At 38.1% G+C, this 17,829-nt stretch overlaps 1 protein-coding gene across 1 annotated transcript in view; it reads left to right on the top strand.

Moving 5' to 3' along the window:
* The first annotated feature begins 626 nt into the window (after positions 1–626).
* Positions 627–17,829, top strand: part of zgc:174164 (uncharacterized protein LOC570656 homolog) — a 36,508-nt gene continuing 19,305 nt past the window's right edge. The window contains exons 1-9 of the mRNA XM_020931689.2: positions 627–770; positions 946–1,046; positions 1,131–1,207; positions 1,299–1,350; positions 8,164–8,240; positions 11,804–12,011; positions 12,794–12,856; positions 12,945–13,016; positions 14,597–14,766. Of these exons, the coding sequence (XP_020787348.2) occupies positions 704–770; positions 946–1,046; positions 1,131–1,207; positions 1,299–1,350; positions 8,164–8,240; positions 11,804–12,011; positions 12,794–12,856; positions 12,945–13,016; positions 14,597–14,766 (887 nt within the window). The 5' untranslated portion in view covers positions 627–703. The remainder of the gene's footprint in view (positions 771–945; positions 1,047–1,130; positions 1,208–1,298; positions 1,351–8,163; positions 8,241–11,803; positions 12,012–12,793; positions 12,857–12,944; positions 13,017–14,596; positions 14,767–17,829) is intronic.

Raw genomic sequence — 17,829 nt, forward strand, 5'->3', positions numbered from 1 at the left:
AATAAATGACAACCATAACACAGGCTGCTGGAAATGTCAATATTGTGTGTGTAGACTTTTTGTTTACTCATCCAAAACAGACCTGGAGTTGCGCTTTGTTTCATTCAACGCTTTATTATTAGTTTGTCTACCCTGAATGCTTTGTTCCACTTTGTGATGTCACGAAGCTGTAGTTTTCACGCAGGATTTGTGTGTTAAACGTGTGTGAATGAAACAAAACACAACTTCAGGTCAGTTTTTTTATGAGAAAACATTACAAATTACACGTTATATCAGAAAACGACGCGATTTAGGCCCTTTAATTGTCTTTTTTTGTGTAAATATGTGCATTTTATAACCATTACTTTTACTTTCTGTTATTATCACATAATTTGTGACCTACAATTGTGTCCTAAATAATTTCTCTAATTGTCTGATTACGAAAACAAGGTGGGGTCAAGCGGTTAAAACAACATTACCCAATAATTTCCACGTGAACTATATTTTAAATTAAAGTATTAAATTTAATTACATATTACCGCTCCCATCTTTATTCAACACTTTATTTTTATCTCTTTTTTTTAAGCTCCTCCCCTTACCTGCCCGTAAGCCCCGCCCACCGTGACGCACCTGTGCCGAAACCTGCACCGGAGTCCTGCCAGTTCGTCCTCTGCGCTCCCTGATCCTGATGGAGACGCCAAACTAGCGCATTTTAACCGGGATTATGGGCACAAAACACGTATTAATCGCATGTCTAGCGCTATTTTACGTTTCCGGTGTTTTTAGTGAAGGTAAGTCGGTGTTTTTGTCGCGTAATGTGCGCGAGATATCGTAAATATAGCCGAAAAATGTGATGTCCACCGTCTTTGCGGTGAAAACGATACAAAATTAGCATTAGCTTACAGTTTTTGGGGCATATTTCACGACAAATTAAATGTTAATGCTGTTTTTCGTTTTATTTCCCAGATATTTTAAATGGATTTCTTTCAAAATTGTCAAAATATTCAATTGTACAACCGCGAAGAATTCACAGAACAGCGAGGAGCATCGACAGAGCAAAAAATAATGTAGGCAAATTTATATATTATTGGAAGTATATTTGATTCATTTTGGCAAATACTTAAAATAACTTAAACTTCTGTTTTTTTTAGAATGAGCTAGATGAATCTATTTCCTATTTAATCGAAATAAACCACAAGAAACATCGATTACACCTGGAAAAAAACAAGTGAGTGAACTTAGCAAGCATGTTTTTAGCCAAATACATCGTCAAAAGTATCAGTTTTTAGCTTTAACTATATTTTTTATTGTTTTTACAGAGATTTCCTGCACCCAAACTTGTTTTCTGATGACAAGTTTAAAAAAGTACCAGTAAGTCTCCTTTCACTTCCTTCTAATATAAATGGAACCACTGCATTGACTATGATAGATGGTTCGCATAGACCTACCAGAATTTCCAGTTGTCCTAAATATTTTCTGTAATGTCACTGTGTTTTGTTTTAAGATTATGCCGAGAATGGCTGTGTCATCTTTAAAAGTGGCAGCAATAAGGTCCTATATTGCGCAAAATTGACTCTTGTGAGGTTTAAGACGTGTTATGATGCTTTTATCTCATCTAAAAACTACCTGGAGATGTGTTTTTTTTTTCATTTGCACTTGATTTTGAACTCCAAAGCTCAAAACGGTCTGTTCCATATGTGATGTCACGAAGCGGTGGTTTTCAAATTAACAGCAGCCAGCGTTGGGGACTTGCAAGTCGTGACCTGGACTCGAGTCAGACTTGAGTCACTATTTTTAGGACTTGAGACTTGACTTGATAAAATAGAATAGAAATAGAACAGAAAGCCTTTATTGTCATTATACAGTATAATGAAATTCAAAGCTGCTCGGTCAAGTGCAAGAATTAAACAAATAAATAAAACAAATTAACAGTTCTCATTCAGTAAAAATGGACTAAGACTTGGGACTCGACTTGGACTTGAAGGTCAATGACTTGGGACTCGACTTGGACTTGAAGGTCAATGACTTGGGACTCGACTTGGACTTGAAGGTCAATGACTTGGGACTTGAGGCCTGTGACTTGAGAAGACTTGATGTTTAGACTAGTTGACAATTTAACTGTTATTAAACACTATTAAATCTTAACTCTTTCCATTCTGACCGTAATAATTCGCACTCTTGTCAAGACATTTAAAAAGGATAAATTAGCATTTCTACACGTCTTAAAAAAATACTCTTTTATAAATATACCATGACGCTTTAAGTACAGTTTAGTTTTAAAAATCGTATAAATTGCACTTGACTTGAAATGACTTGAAGCTCAAAGCAGACGACTTGGACTTGACTTGGACTTATGGACCAGTGACTCGAGACTCGACTTGGACTTGCCTGTATTTGACGTGGGACTTGACTCGGACTTGAGGCAGAAGACTTGAGACTCGCAAAACAACGACTTGGTCCCACCTCTGACAGCGACCTTTGACTTTTTGTTTAGTAGTCATAGGTGATTCCAGGGCTGAAATGATCCACATGATTCTAGTGAAGGTGTGTGGAGTTTAAAAACACAATGGAGCACTTCCTGTACTGCCACATGACATCACAAGGTGGAACAGAGTGTTTTCCGTTTGAGGTTTGCGTTTTAAACGTGCGAACAAAACAAAACACAACTCCAGGTCTGTTTGTGATGAAGAAACAACATTATTTATTTATTTGGTTTTTGTTTTGTCACTAGGGCTGGGCATCATTAAGAAGTTGCCGATACGATACATATCTCGATACAGTGCACTTTCGATTTGATACGATATATTTTGAATCGTTTTGATATTGTTGAATAAAAAAATAAAGACTAAATCAGGAGTCTCCAACCTGTAGCTCTCCGCCCCCTTCCAAGTAGCTCGCCAAGGGATTTCTGAATTACCCGTATTGTGCTGAATAAGTAAAATTTGATTAATTTTATGGAGCTAAATTATTCCCCGATTATGGGAAAGATGGACTGGCGTGGGTAGTGATGTGCTTTAGTTTTAGTTTTTCCTCGAGTGAAGCAGAAAAGAGCTTTTACCATTGTACATGTATCATTTGGATGTATAACTTTGTACACTAATAAGTGGATAATGGTTTATGTTTTATAGGCTGTACCTCATTTAAGGTTCGCTGAGGCCCTTATATTTACTAAAGTTCTTGTGACAGCTAAAACTAGTAGCTCTCAGGCATTTTCGGAAAAAGGTTGGAAACACTTGGCTAAATGTTGACTGTGATACTAAAATTCTTTGTGAAACCACTTCTTGTGCAAAATTCATATGAAACACGCCAATTTTCCTCATCAAAACTGTGAAAATGTCAAAAGTGTTGAGTTTCCTTCCTCTAAACAAGCGGCAAAACTGTAGCTGTAACAAAATTATTTAGTAAAATACACCAAAAAATAGTCTTGGCGGTATATTGATACAGCAGCCTAGGGTATCGATACCGTATCATTACAGTAAACGATATATAGAGATTTTGATATTTTTGCACACTCCTGTTTAGCGGGGACAGTGTTTATTAATCAATATGTCTGTAAATGTACCAGAATTTGTCAGAGAGACTATTTTTCATCTGTAGTCCCTGGACAGATGGTAAACTCGGTCACCCTAAAACGCAACAATAAGAATTATACAAAAAAGTGCAGTAACAGTTCAATTAAAACGCAGCGAGAACACAGACACTAACAACCAAAACCACAAAGTTCACAATGAGAAATAACACACACTTTGGGTCACCTTGACACGATCTGCGTGTAGGTCTGAAATATACAGTTCTGACACTTATATGCATGTTGTGATGTCCTCCTGCACCTGAACTGGACCACGCTACAAAAACACAGACAGGCCCTCTTATCTTATTGGAAATGTAGAAATGTTAAGACATGTTTTCTACAATTTTTTATCTTTTGTAATTATTTTGTTGACTATTTTGTGTCAATATTGCTGCTTCAACTGAATGGTGAAAAGAAAAAGAAATGAGCTCCATTTAATGTCAAATAGGTGACGTATTAATAATTTTATTGCTGGTTTAATGATTGTTTTTCGTTGTTTTAAAACTTGAGTATTAATAATTGTTCAGAGACACGATCACTCAGTCAACAATAAAATGTCCTCATTAATGTTCATTAATGGTCAAATCCACATTTGTCCAACACATTTTAGGCACAATTTATTTATTTATTGCTCATGCTTTTATTTTGTTGGCATCAATTTAAAGAGAACAGCAACAACAAAAAATCAGAAAATGAACATAAATACATATTTCTACAATTATTTGTCTTGCATTTGCTGCATGAACGAAAGGAACAGGAAGGAGGTAACTCTTATAAACATTGCTCCTTTCACAGATCAAAAAATTAAACATGTCTTTGACCTTTAACTTCTTTTTCAATAAGCCATGTGCATGTTCCAGTATCTCTCTTGTGCTTTCATTAACTTTAAACATTTTCCTAAGTCACATCGTCCATCATTATTTTATCCTTGTACATTTTCTTCAATTTCAAAACACTGGTGCAACTTTTAAAATCACCATTTAACAACATTTATTTTCTGATTTACGAATAATGTCTATTGACTTGGGTCGCGAAGGTTTGTGACTTTCAAAATATGGAGGTTTGATGAGTTATTAGCCAGTTCTTAATGTTTTTTGAATAGATTGTATTATGTTTGGTCTCTTACGCTGCCAAGGACTGAGTTATTAGACTAGAAAAACGGCGTAATATGGCTCCTTTTAATTTGTTTTTCTAATTATGACTTGGTTTCACAGGATAGTACCTATAGTAATTGTTTAGTATTTAGTTTTATCTGTAAAGTTGCAGTTTGTGGGGGGAAAAAAAAGGTTAGAAGAAAAGTATAAAATTACAGGAAGTAAAGCTGAGTTCTAAAACAAACAGAATGCCTCTCCCTATGTCATCAACATGGAAATCTCCATTCAAAATGCATCGACAATTTACGAGGAAGGAAGTAGCAGTTTAAACTTTGATTTAACAAAATAAAAGTCGTTAGATCTGTCATGATAATTATTATATCGACTTATCTTTTCATATATGAAAGTTGGAACAGTATATTTTGCAGTTAGTATTTATTGTCTGTACATTTTCTTTGCACTAATTTGAAATATTTGGCTTTTTTTTTTTTTAAAGATTTGAGCTGTAAAAGTTTGAATTATTGACTCCCATGACTCATTACAGACGTAAACTCAGTGCTGAAGTATTTCATTCTGCTGTTTATTGCAGTTCATGCTTTTTTTTTTTTTTTTTTTTAAAACAATATTTTAGATTTTGAATAGTTTCTGTGGTTTAACATTCCATTTTATAGTTTATAGTCTTTATTAACTTCAGCAATATATCAAATTTCAAAATTTGATATGGTGACATATAAACATAAACTTCAAATTAAAAACACACCATGAAAATGACTTAATCTTGTCATTTTTATAACATTTTATAACTATTACTACTAATATTATACAGTAATACTGTAATAGTAAAATACCATTACTATCATTACTATGGCAACTACTCAGAATACTACTACTTTGCAGACTACTATATAAAAACTAAGGGTGTCAAATTATTGCGTTAATTAAGAACTAGAACTAAAACCAGGTCTAAACCAGGACTAAACCAGGAACTAAAACCAGAAAACCAGAAAAACCAGGACTAAAACCAGGACTAAAACCAGGACTAAAACCAGGACTAAAACCAGGACTAAAACCAGGACTAAAACCAGGACTAACCCATTCCAGGACTAAACTAAGACTAAAGTAGGACTAAACCAGGACTAAACCAGGACTAAAACCAGTGATCTCATATATAAAGCATTTCTCTATCAATAATATTTTTAATCTGGTTAAGGAAAGACTGGACTTTTTATTGTCTTTAAGTAGACAAAAGTTATTATGTTCAGATTTCCTCGTCTTTGCTACTTTACAGCAAACAGTTTCTTATTCATGGAGACTTGGGCTCAACAGACAATTTGGAGAGATTTGTTAAACAATAAATGACTTTATAAAGTCACTTTTTTTTGTTCTATATCAGTGTTTTGATCTGCCACAATAATGTAATAATGAATTTAAATGAAAATATCTCAAATTGAAGGCTTTTCTCAGCAATTTTTAGGTGAGATTAAAAAGAGATTAATTAATTACAGATCATAATTAATCTCTCAATTTTTTTAATCGCATGACAGCACTAATAAAAACCATTGTTAAAATGTGAAGAATACTTTTGTACTACTACTGTCGTGAGGTGTGTTGACACGTAAATTGTCTCGTCTAGTTGCAGTATGTAGATTATCTCTGTGTTCGGTATTATAGGGGTGGACGAAATACGAGATTGGATCTATGAGAACGAGATGAGATTCTGACATTATTTAGGCTTTAATAAATACATTGTGCCATTCAGTTTCCAATTTTAGGCTCCCCACTTTTGATTTACTTTATTTAATAGTTCTTCTGCCACTGTAGCTCTGATTTTTGGGACTAGGTGTTCTCAGAAAATGGAACTCGGCAGTTCTGTTTTTCAATCCAAACATAAAAACACGAGGAAAAAATCTGTGCACAACCTCGTGGCAATTTTGTCTTGCGAGATCTTGAGGCACAAAATCTTGTCTGGGACCCTGTGATGCCGTTTTGTAAGTGAAAATTGTCCTTGGAAAAACTACACAATGTTAGTAAAATTTTTCATAAGAGGCCAAACAAAGTAGACTTTTCAGATTGTAATATCTTGGAGCAGAAATGCACACAACTGTATCAAAAAGTTTACATCTTAGTAACCCATATGACAACATTTTTATTTTTAATTCTGAAGGACAAAAGGTCTGATGGTTGAAGTATGACTCAGACTGAACACTCCCTACACGCAAATACAGTTTTGTCATTTTATTGTAATGATGTAGTAAACGGCGACAGTAGCTCAGTTGGTGTTGGCTTTTGTCCACTGATACGAAGAATCCGTGGTTCATTCGTTGATCTGTTTTTTCAAAATAAAACCAAAAATAGGAAAACAAAAAAAATATATATATATATTTTCTTCATTATTTGTCTCCAAAACCAGAATGAATAAACAGATAACGATCTGTTTTTTCAGTTTTCGATTTTGTGTTTAAATGAAAAATGGAAAAAAAAGTTTCCTGTTTCTGTGACTTGAACTGCATACGGACTGAACCAGGACTAAACCAGGACAGAAGCAGGTCTAAGCCAGGTCTAAGCCAGATCTAAACTAGGGCTAAACTAGGACTAACCTTGGACTAACCTTGATCCTGTCTTAATCCTGGTCTGGTCTCAGTCCTGGTCTCAGTCCTGGTCTCAGTCCTGGTCTCAGTCCTGGTCTGATCAAGACTGAGACTGGGACTGTTTTAGACCTGTTTTAGACCCGTTTTAGTCCCGTATGTATGTCTGTATTCTCACCATTAGCAGGGCTGCCTCTCCACAGCTCTGACTTTAATGCTATACTGTGGAACATTCTAGGCAAAGCAATAACATCTCCATGGAGACAAGAAGGTGACGGACCAGAAAAATTACGCACTACACCTTCACCTTTAAGCATTGCTACATCGTTACATTAAAATAACAAAAAAGTGATGGCATTACCTGCTTGTTTCCACAGAGATGTTATTGCTTTGCTTGGAATGTTCCACAGTATGGCATTAAAGTCGGTTATGTGGAGAGGCGGCCCTGCTAATGGTTAGAATACTGAGAATAATGTGTTTTATTATTATTTTTTTTTTTTTTTTTAATACAAATGTACAAAATGTAATGCCATACTCTGGAACACTCCTGGCAAAGCAATAACATCTCCATGGAAACCAGCAGGTAGAAAAGCTGCAAAAGTTACACAGTGCATCTTTTGAGGTAGCTATGTTTATGTTGTAGCTTGTTACATCTACTTCGTGAACACTGTGGCAAAATTATGCAAATCTGAAACGGAAAAGCTGCAGTATGTAAATTTCTGCAGGCGGCGTGACTCCATGGAAATAGAAAATTAAAACTACTTGTACTTCTGAACATTCTGCGTGGAGAGAGTAACACCAGTTTTTCCAAGTTTGGGCTAAAAAAGTTAGATACTGTGGCTTTAGTTAAACATTTATAAATTTCCTGAACAGAAGCTCTTTCAGCACGTCGGAGCTCATGGTCATTATATTGTGTTTTGTGTTTGTTTTTAAGGTTCATTGCTATTACCATGGAGACGTGGAGGGATACACAGACTCTATGGTGGCCGTCAGTACATGCTACGGACTCAGGTATAGCACTACTACTACCACTACTGCAAGTACTATGACTGCTACTACTACTACTACTACTACTGGTACCACCACAAATACCATAGAGATAAAAAATATTTACTGTTATAAATGTGCATATTATTTTTATTAGGTAAGTATGTGTCTTCGAAAGTGTAGTACTACTGCTAGTATTACCATAACAACTACTACTACTGCAACTACTTGAACTACCACTACTATTACTAATGAGGTGAAGAGTATATGTGCTATTACTTAACTTTTACCAGTACTACTACTACTACTACTGCTGCTGGCATGGTTACTTTTATTGCTACTACTACAAATACCATAGAGATAAAACTACTTGCCGTAATAAATTGTGCATATTATTTTTATTATATTATTAGGTAAGTATGGGTCAGCTACTATTACTACAGCAATTACTACTACTACTACTTCTACTACTTCAACATATGCTATTGCAACTACTGGAACTAATACTACTAACAAGGTGAAGAGAATATGTACTACTTGCCATTGTTACTTCTGTTTCTCTTACTATTACTACTACTGCTACTACTACTACTACTACAAATATTAACATGGCGATTAAAAAAAATTATTACTGCTACTAATCACTACTACTACCAGCTACTACTACTTACAAATACCATCTTCTACTTAAGCCAAATTTATGGCCGTGCATGAAATCGTCTGCGTCGCCTTGAACCCCCTAAAATCTGAATTACTTGGCGGCGCATAGACCTCGACGCAGATCCATAAATCCAAAACGACAGTGACAAGGCGGCGGCGACAGTGTGCGATGACACGGAACTGTTATTCAGCCTTTACTCGTGATGGGTAGATGAGGCCTCAGGTGTGTAACACATTTCCAACTCTTAGGCTGCGTTCAGACTGCAGCCTGAAGTGACACAAATCCGATTTTTTGGCCCCTATGTTCCTGTATCTGATCTTTTAATGACAGTCTGAACCACACAGATCTGATTTTTTCAAATGCGACCCAGGCCACTTGGATATGTGCTCCTAAACACATATCTGATCTTTTGACATGCGACTTCAGTCTGAACGGCCAAAGCGCATTCATCCACCTACACGTTATCAACAAGACACAAACGTCACTATTCTGCGCTGAAGCAGGCGAAAATTGTCAATGAACTCCATGACACTGAAGTGAAGCACATCACCACTCACCACTCTTGGCTCCGTCTCCACATCCACACGTTCCTTTAAACGGACGTCGCTGCCGCTGCCCCACAAAACACCACGACCAAAAACCTCGTCCTTCTCCTTCTCAATCTCCTCCTTAAAACAAGTAAGTTGTTCATGTTCTGGCTCCGGTACGAGAGGAACTTTAAAATCTCCAGGTGCTCGATGCTGCGTCCATGTTTGGACAACTTCTGTAAACACAGAGCACGCTCGCTGCGGTTGACGTCGTCGTGTCTCCAGTGCACATGTGGGACACTTTTGGACCGTTTAACGTTCACACTGGAGTCACATACAAGTCACATTTAATTGGAAATGTGAACGACCTCGCAACATCTGATTTCACAAAAAAATCGGAATTGAGCGTTAAGCCCTGCAGTCTGAACGTAGCCTTTGTTGGTGCGTTCTATGGCGCCATCTGGTGGTTTAAAAAAATGAACTGCTTCCTCTGCAGAAGCACTGACCCAGCGCAGGGTTTGTTCATTCAGACACAAACACTCATTTGTGATATTTGTGATCTGATATCCAAAGAATGAAAGAACTGATCAAGTAGGTGATGCAAACTAAATCTGTAATGTTCTACACTTGGGACTTATTAAAATGAGTCCACACAGAACAAGCCTGTGATGAACCGAGACACTGCGACAGATTTGAGTCTCGCGCTCCTCGTTCTAAATGAGCCATCTCAGCGCTCCCGACACGAGACGCACCAAAGGACACAGTCGATGTATCGGTCACGTGACTTTTCTTAAAGTGATACACAGAGACACAGCTCCACACAGGCGACACTTACTGAGCTTGATAAAAGTTTTGGCCCATCACTACTACTTACTGGGGATGTAACAATAACTGAAATATCGTGATATCGTATCGTCAGAAGTCTCACAATAATATTGCAGACTGTTGCAATATATCAAATCACAAGTTCCTTTACTTAAATACAGGTTTTATAGTAGCAACAGCTTATAAACATCAGAAACTACATATCCCATGATTCATTTCACTGCAAATAACATGAAGAAACATGTTTTTTACTTGAATTCTTGGAATTATGACGGAAATGATTCACACCAAACTCTTGTCAGGGTATTTTAAAAGCAGAAACATGTTCTATCTCTCCAAAATATTGTACCGTGAGATGCAAATCGTGATATCGTACCGAGAGATTTGGATTCTACACTAAATACTACTACTGAATACTACTACTACTTGCACTATTGCCACTGTTGTTATTTCCAGTAAGAAACCGCAGCATTGTAGTAAAATTCTCCAGTTTCTCCAGTACAGTGAAGACTTAAGTGAGCGTGTACAGTTACTTGGTGATATTTTCTGGGCTGAAACTTGACCTAAAGGAGTTTTCACAACAGTTACTTTTTCTTCAGACTGTTTATTCACAAAGCATCAGCCTCGTCTTTTCAACGGTGTCACCTTCCCTTTGTCTGGAAGACTAATGAGTTTCAGATCATAACATCCAGTGTCCACGTGTGTCAGATGCCCTCCCAGCCCTCCCCAGTGTGTCAGATGCCCTCCCAGTGTGTCAGATGCCCTCCCAGTGTGTGATGCCCTCCCAGCCCTCCCAGTGTGTGCCCTCCCCAGTGTGTCAGATGCCCTCCCAGTGTGTCAGATGCCCTCCCCAGCCCTCCCAGTGTGTCAGAGCCCTCCCAGCCCTCCCCAGTGTGTCAGAGCCCTCCCCAGTGTGTCAGATGCCCTCCCACACTCCTATCTTCTTTTGGTCCTCGTTCGGTCCTGGTTCAGTCTTTTTTCAGTCCAGGTTTAGACCAGATCCAGGTTTAGACCAGAATGAATTTGGTTTAAAAATGCAAAAATGCAACACAAAGAGTTGAGTCCCGGTTGAGTCCCGGTTGAGTCCCGGTTGAGTCCCGGTTGAGTCCCGGTTGAGTCCCGGTTGAGTCCCGGTTGAGTCCCGGTTGAGTCCCGGTTCAGTCTTATTTTAGTCCTGGTCCGGGTGGACCTAAATTTAATTTTTGTTCCTGGTTCAGACCTGGTTCAGACCTGGTTCAGACCTGGTTCAGTCCTGGTTCAGTCCTGGTTCAGTCCTGGTTCAGACCTGGTTCAGTCTTTTTTCAGTCCTGGTTTATACTGAGATTTAGTCCATTTTCAGTCCCGGTTCAGCCCTGGTTCAGTCCTCCTGGTTTAGTCCTGGTTTAGTCCTGGTTCAGTCCTCCTGGTTCAGTCCTCCTGGTTTAGTCCTGGTTCAGTCCTGGTTCAGTCCTGGTTCAGTCCTGGTTCAGTCCTGGCTCAGTCCTGGCTCAGTCCTGGCTCAGTCCGTCAACTAAATTCAACTTAAGACTCTAACCATAATGTGCATTTTCTTTCTTTGTGCTTTTATTTTGAAGGGGCATCATTGTGCTTGAAGATGAGACGTACGGATTAGAGCCGCTTCCTGGATCCGACTCAAATGAACACGTTTTGTATCTTCTGAACGACGTAAACTCCGAAGCGACCACATGTGGAGTTTCGGAAAACGACGAAAAAAAATATGCAGAAAAATCGCAAAACGAAACTCATTTTAAACCTGGACACACGCTGACGTCGCTGCTGCGGGTGAGAATCTGCTTAAGTGGTTTTGTGTTTGGTGTGTAAATAAAGGTGTATTGCCTGAAGGTACGATGGAAGAAAACGTGTGTGTTATTGTTACATTTTGTAGAGACACTAGAGATATTTCTTGTTTCTGTTCAATTGAAAAACGCTTATTTATCTCAGTTCAGTCCTGGTTCAGTCCTGGTTCAGTCCTGGTTTAGAGCTGGTTTAGACCTGGTTTAGTCCTGGTTTAGTCCTGGTTTAGTCCTGGTTTATACCTGGTTTAGTCCTGGTTTAGTCCTGGTTTAGCCCTGGTTTTGACCCTGGTTTAGACCTGGTTTAGTCCTGGTTTTGACCCTGGTTTAGTCCTGGTTTAGCCCTGGTTTTGACCCTGGTTTAGTCCTGGTTTTGTCCTGCTTCAGCTCGGGTTTAGTCTTGGTTCAGTCCTGCTTTAGTCCTGGTTTAGCCCTGGTTTTGACCCTGGTTTAGTCCTGGTTTTGTCCTGCTTCAGCTCAGGTTTAGTCTTGGTTCAGTCCTGCTTTAGTCCTGCTTTTGGCCCTGGCTTAATCCTGGTTTAGTCCTGGTTTAGCTCTGGTTTAGTCCTGGTTTAGTCCTGGTCCCGTCCTTCTTTAGCCCTGCTTTAGTCCTGGTTTAACCCTGGTTCAGCCGTGGTTTAGTCTTGGTTTAGTCCAGTTTTAGTCCAGTTTTTGCCCTGGTTTAGTCTTGGTTCAGCCCTGCTTTAATCTTGGTTTAGTCCTGGTTTAGTCTTGGTTTAGTCTTTTCATTGTTTTTTTTCTATTTAACAGAAAAAGCGTAATTTACCAGACACCAGTTATGTGGAGTTGGCTTTGATTGTGGACAACCAGAGGGTGACTATCCAATATCACATACTTTTTAAATTACTTTTACCTTAAAATTTTAATTACAAATGTTTTTTTTTAAATGTTTATATTTCAGTACGTTTTCAAGAAGAAAAACGAGACGGCGATTCGTGAGGAGATGGTGGAAACAGCCAATTTAGTCGATGGGGTGAGAATTACAACAGAGATTCATATTATTAAGTAAAATTAAGGAAAGGACAGGGTCAAAGGAGTAGTGTACTTAGAGTATTATTTGTAGTAGTAGTAATTTTTGTATTCCCTCAGTACTATAGCAGTATTTGTAGTAGTAATAACATGTATATTCCCTCAGTTCTATAGGAGTTTTAGTAGTATTATCACTGTTCTGTATATTTTCTCGATACTGTACTAATAATGGTAGAAGTACTTGTGTGTATTTGCTCAGTATTGTAGTAGTAGTAGTAGTAGTAGCAGTAACTTGTGTGTACTTCCTCAGTACTATAGCAGTATTTGTAGTAGTAGTAACTTGTGTGTACTTCCTCAATACTGTAGTAGTATTTATTGTAGTAGTAACGTGTGTGTACTTCCTTAGAACTACAGTAGTATTTGTTGTAGTAGTAACATGTGTGTACTTCTTCAGTACTATAGTAGTATTTGTTGTAGTAGTAACATGTGTGTACTTCCTCAGTACTACAGCAGTATTTGTTGTAGTAGTAACATGTGTGTACTTCTTCAGTACTATAGTAGTATTTGTTGTATTAGTAACATGTGTGTACTTCTTCAGTACTATAGTAGTATTTGTTGTAGTAGTAACATGTGTGTACTTCTTCAGTACTATAGTAGTATTTGTCGTAGTAGTAACATGTGTGTACTTCCTCAGTACTACAGCAGTATTTGTTGTTATTGTTGTAGTAGTAAGTTGTGTATACTTCCTCAGTACTACAGCAGTATTTGTAGTAGTAACATGTGTGTACTTCTTCAGTACTATAGCAGTACTTGTTGTTGTAGTAGCAGTAGTAGTAACATGTGTGTACTTCTTCAGTACTATAGCAGTACTTGTTGTTGTAGTAGCAGTAGTAGTAACATGTGTGTACTTCTTCAGTACTATAGCAGTACTTGTTGTTGTAGTAGTAGTAGTAGTAGCAGTAGTAACGTGTGTGTACTTCCTCAGTACTATAGCAGTATTTGTAGTAGTAGTAGTAGTAGTAACATGTGTTTACTTCCTCAGTACTATAGCAGTATTTGTAGTAGTAGTAGTAGTAACGTGTGTGTACTTCTTCAGTACTATAGCGGTACTTGTTGTTGTAGTAGCAGTAGTAGTAACATGTGTGTACTTCTTCAGTACTATAGCAGTACTTGTTGTAGTAGTAGTAGTAGTAGTAGTAGTAGTAGTAACGTGTGTGTACTTCTTCAGTACTATAGCAGTACTTGTTGTAGTAGTAGTAGTAGTAACGTGTGTGTACTTCTTCAGTACTATAGCAGTACTTGTAGTAGTAGTAGTAGTAGTAGTAACGTGTGTGTACTTCTTCAGTACTATAGCAGTACTTGTTGTAGTAGTAGTAGTAGTGTGTGTACTTCTTCAGTACTATAGCAGTACTTAGTAGTAGTAGTAGTAGTAACGTGTGTGTACTTCTTCAGTACTATAGCAGTATTTGTAGTAGTAGTAGTAGTAGTAGTAGTAGTAGTAGTAGTAGTAGTAGTAGTAGTAGTAGTAGTAGTAGTAGTAGTAGTAGTAGTAGTAGTAGTAGTAACGTGTGTGTACTTCTTCAGTACTACAAGCGTCTGAACATCCGGGTGATGCTGGTTCATCTGGAGATCTTCACAGAGTCAAACCCGTTCAGTGTGGACGGTTCAGCTGGAGACGTCCTGGGACAGTTCGTCAAGTGGAGGAAAGAAAACCTGATGCCCCGAATACGGAACGACGTGGGACAACTGGTCGTGTGAGTGCAGGAAAAACACACACAAACAAACGCACAATCACACACAAACTCACAAACACACAGCCACACTATCACACAACCATACAACCACACAAACACACAATCACACACACATAAACACACAATCACACAAACACACAATCACACACACATAAACACACAATCACACAAACACACAAACACACAATCACACAATCACACAAACACACAATCACACTATCACACAATCACACAACCACACAAACACACAAACACACAATCACACAATCACACAAACACACAATCACACTATCACACAACCATACAACCACACAATCACACAATCACACAAACACACACACATAAACACACAATCACACAATCACACAATCACACACAATCACACAATCACACAACTGCACAATCACACAACACACAATCACACAATCACACAAACACACAACACACAAACACACAAACACACAATCACACAATCACACAAACACACAACCACACAAACACACAACACACAATCACACAACTGCACAATCATACAACCACACAAACACACAACTGCACAATCACACAAACACACAAACACACAATCACACACACATAAACACACAATCACACAAACACACAAACACACAATCACACAATCACACAAACACACAATCACACTATCACACAACCATACAACCACACAATCACACAAACACACACACACATAAACACACAATCACACAATCACACAATCACACAACTGCACAATCACACAATCACACAACTGCACAATCACACAACCGCACAACCGCACAACAACACAAACACGCAAACGCACAAACACACAATCACACAAACACACAACCGCACAAACACACACACATAAACACACAATCACACAAACACACAACCGCACAATCACACACACATAAACACACAATCACACAAACACACAACCGCACAATCACACAACACATAAACACATAAACACACAATCACACAAACACACAACCGCACAATCACGCAAACGCACAAACACACAATCACACAAACATACAAACACACACACATAAACACACAATCACACAAACACACAAACACACAACCGCACAATCACACACACATAAACAAACAATCACACAAACACACAAACGCACAAACACACAAACGCACAATCACACAAACACACAATCACACAAACACACAAACACACAACCGCACAATCACACACACATAAACAATCACACAAACATACAAACACACAAACGCACAAACGCACAAACACACAAACACACAATCACACAAACGCACAATCACACAAACACACAATCACACACACATAAACACACAATCACGAATGATGTTGCTTTAAAGGAGCATTGTGTCACTTTTCTTTTTCAGTCAGAACACCTGTTTTTTTTGTTTTGTTTTGTTTTTTTAAGGTATTTTTGAGCTATAAAACCACCTGTAATTGAATAAATGTAAAGTAAAGCTGTTTAATGTCACACTGTGGAACATTCCAGGCAGAGCAATGACATCTCCATAGAAACAACCAAAAAGTTATTCAAGCTGTTTTCAGGTCGGCCAGAACACTGCTTGTGCCGGTTCTCACACCAGTTACACAGGGAACCAGAGTGTTTACCGACGAACGAGCCGCGTTCAAACCGTTTAAGTGAACCCAAGATGCGTCATCGACATCGTCATCGAGGGTGTGGATTTGCCACCAAATAAAAATATATGAAAAAAACATGACAAAAGGGGAAATTGTCGACTGGACAAAAGTTTATTTGGTCGAATTATTTGGAGTTTATTTGGAGACTCCTCCCCGCAGAAATATAATAAAGTGTCCACTAGGGCTGGGTATCATTAAGAAGTTGCCGATACGATACATGCCTGGATACACAGGCCACGATACAATACATATCTCTATACAGTGAGCTTTCGATTCAATACGATATATTTCAAATCGATTTGATATGGTTCAATAAAAATAAAGGCAAAATCATGGCTGTGACACTAAAAGTCTTTGTTAAACCACATTTTGTGCAAAGTTCATATGAAACACAAACATTTTAATCATCAAAACAGTGAAAATGTCAAATGTGTCGCATAAAAAAGTTTCCTTCCTCTGAACAAGCAGAAAAACTGTAGCTCTGTAACAAAATAATTTAGTAAAATATACCAAAAAATACTCTGGTGATATATCGATACAGCAGCCCACGATATCGATACTGTATCATCACATTAAGCGAGACGATATATCGATATTTCAATATTTTTGCACACCCCTAGTGTCCACCAATGTCTGACCAGAACTGAAGAACCAGTTTGGATGAGCTGCAAAACGTATTAGACCAAATAAACTTTTGTCCAGTCAACAAATTAAATTTCTCCTTTGTCATGGGTTCTACCTGGACGCCTGAGGGATTTTTCACATGAGCAAAACATATGAAAGCGAATGTCACAGCAATGAAAATAACAATCATGGATTTATACTCATACAGATTATTATTTATCTGCTATGAGCTTTGTTACAACATCTGCTGTGGTGAAGGCGGGAGCGACGCCCAAACCAAAGACGTAACCTGACCACGCAAACATGGATATACAAATATTTGGTCTCCTCCTGCTCAATCTTCTTGTCACTTGGTTTCTCCACCATCTCCACACACATGTTTTCTTTGTTTGTTTATTTTACCACCTGTGACCTGGATGAACCTGCTGACGTCTACTGTGTCATCATCGTTCGCTTAAAAAAAAACGTTTTGGGAACTGACTTTTCGGTTCCCAAATGCTATGATTTTTGGCGTGAACACATCAGTCGGTTCGAGATTAGGTGCGGGACCCGGAACAATTCCCTGTTGGCCTGAAAAAGCTCAAAGTGCATCTTTAAAGATCCTATATTACACAAAATCGACTCTTTTTGAGCTTTAAGTTATATTATAATGTTGTTCCCTCCTCAAAAACAGGCCTGGAGTTGTGTTTTGTTTCACTCACACATGTTTGAGTAACTCTTTATTATTAATCTGTCTACATCTCCAAAGCTCAAAATGCTCTGTTCCACCTTGTGATGTCATGAAG

Source organism: Boleophthalmus pectinirostris, unplaced genomic scaffold (assembly GCF_026225935.1).
Source record: "Boleophthalmus pectinirostris isolate CB_2022bp ecotype Guang Dong unplaced genomic scaffold, ASM2622593v1 HiC_scaffold_14, whole genome shotgun sequence".
Lineage (NCBI taxonomy): Eukaryota > Metazoa > Chordata > Actinopteri > Gobiiformes > Gobiidae > Boleophthalmus > Boleophthalmus pectinirostris.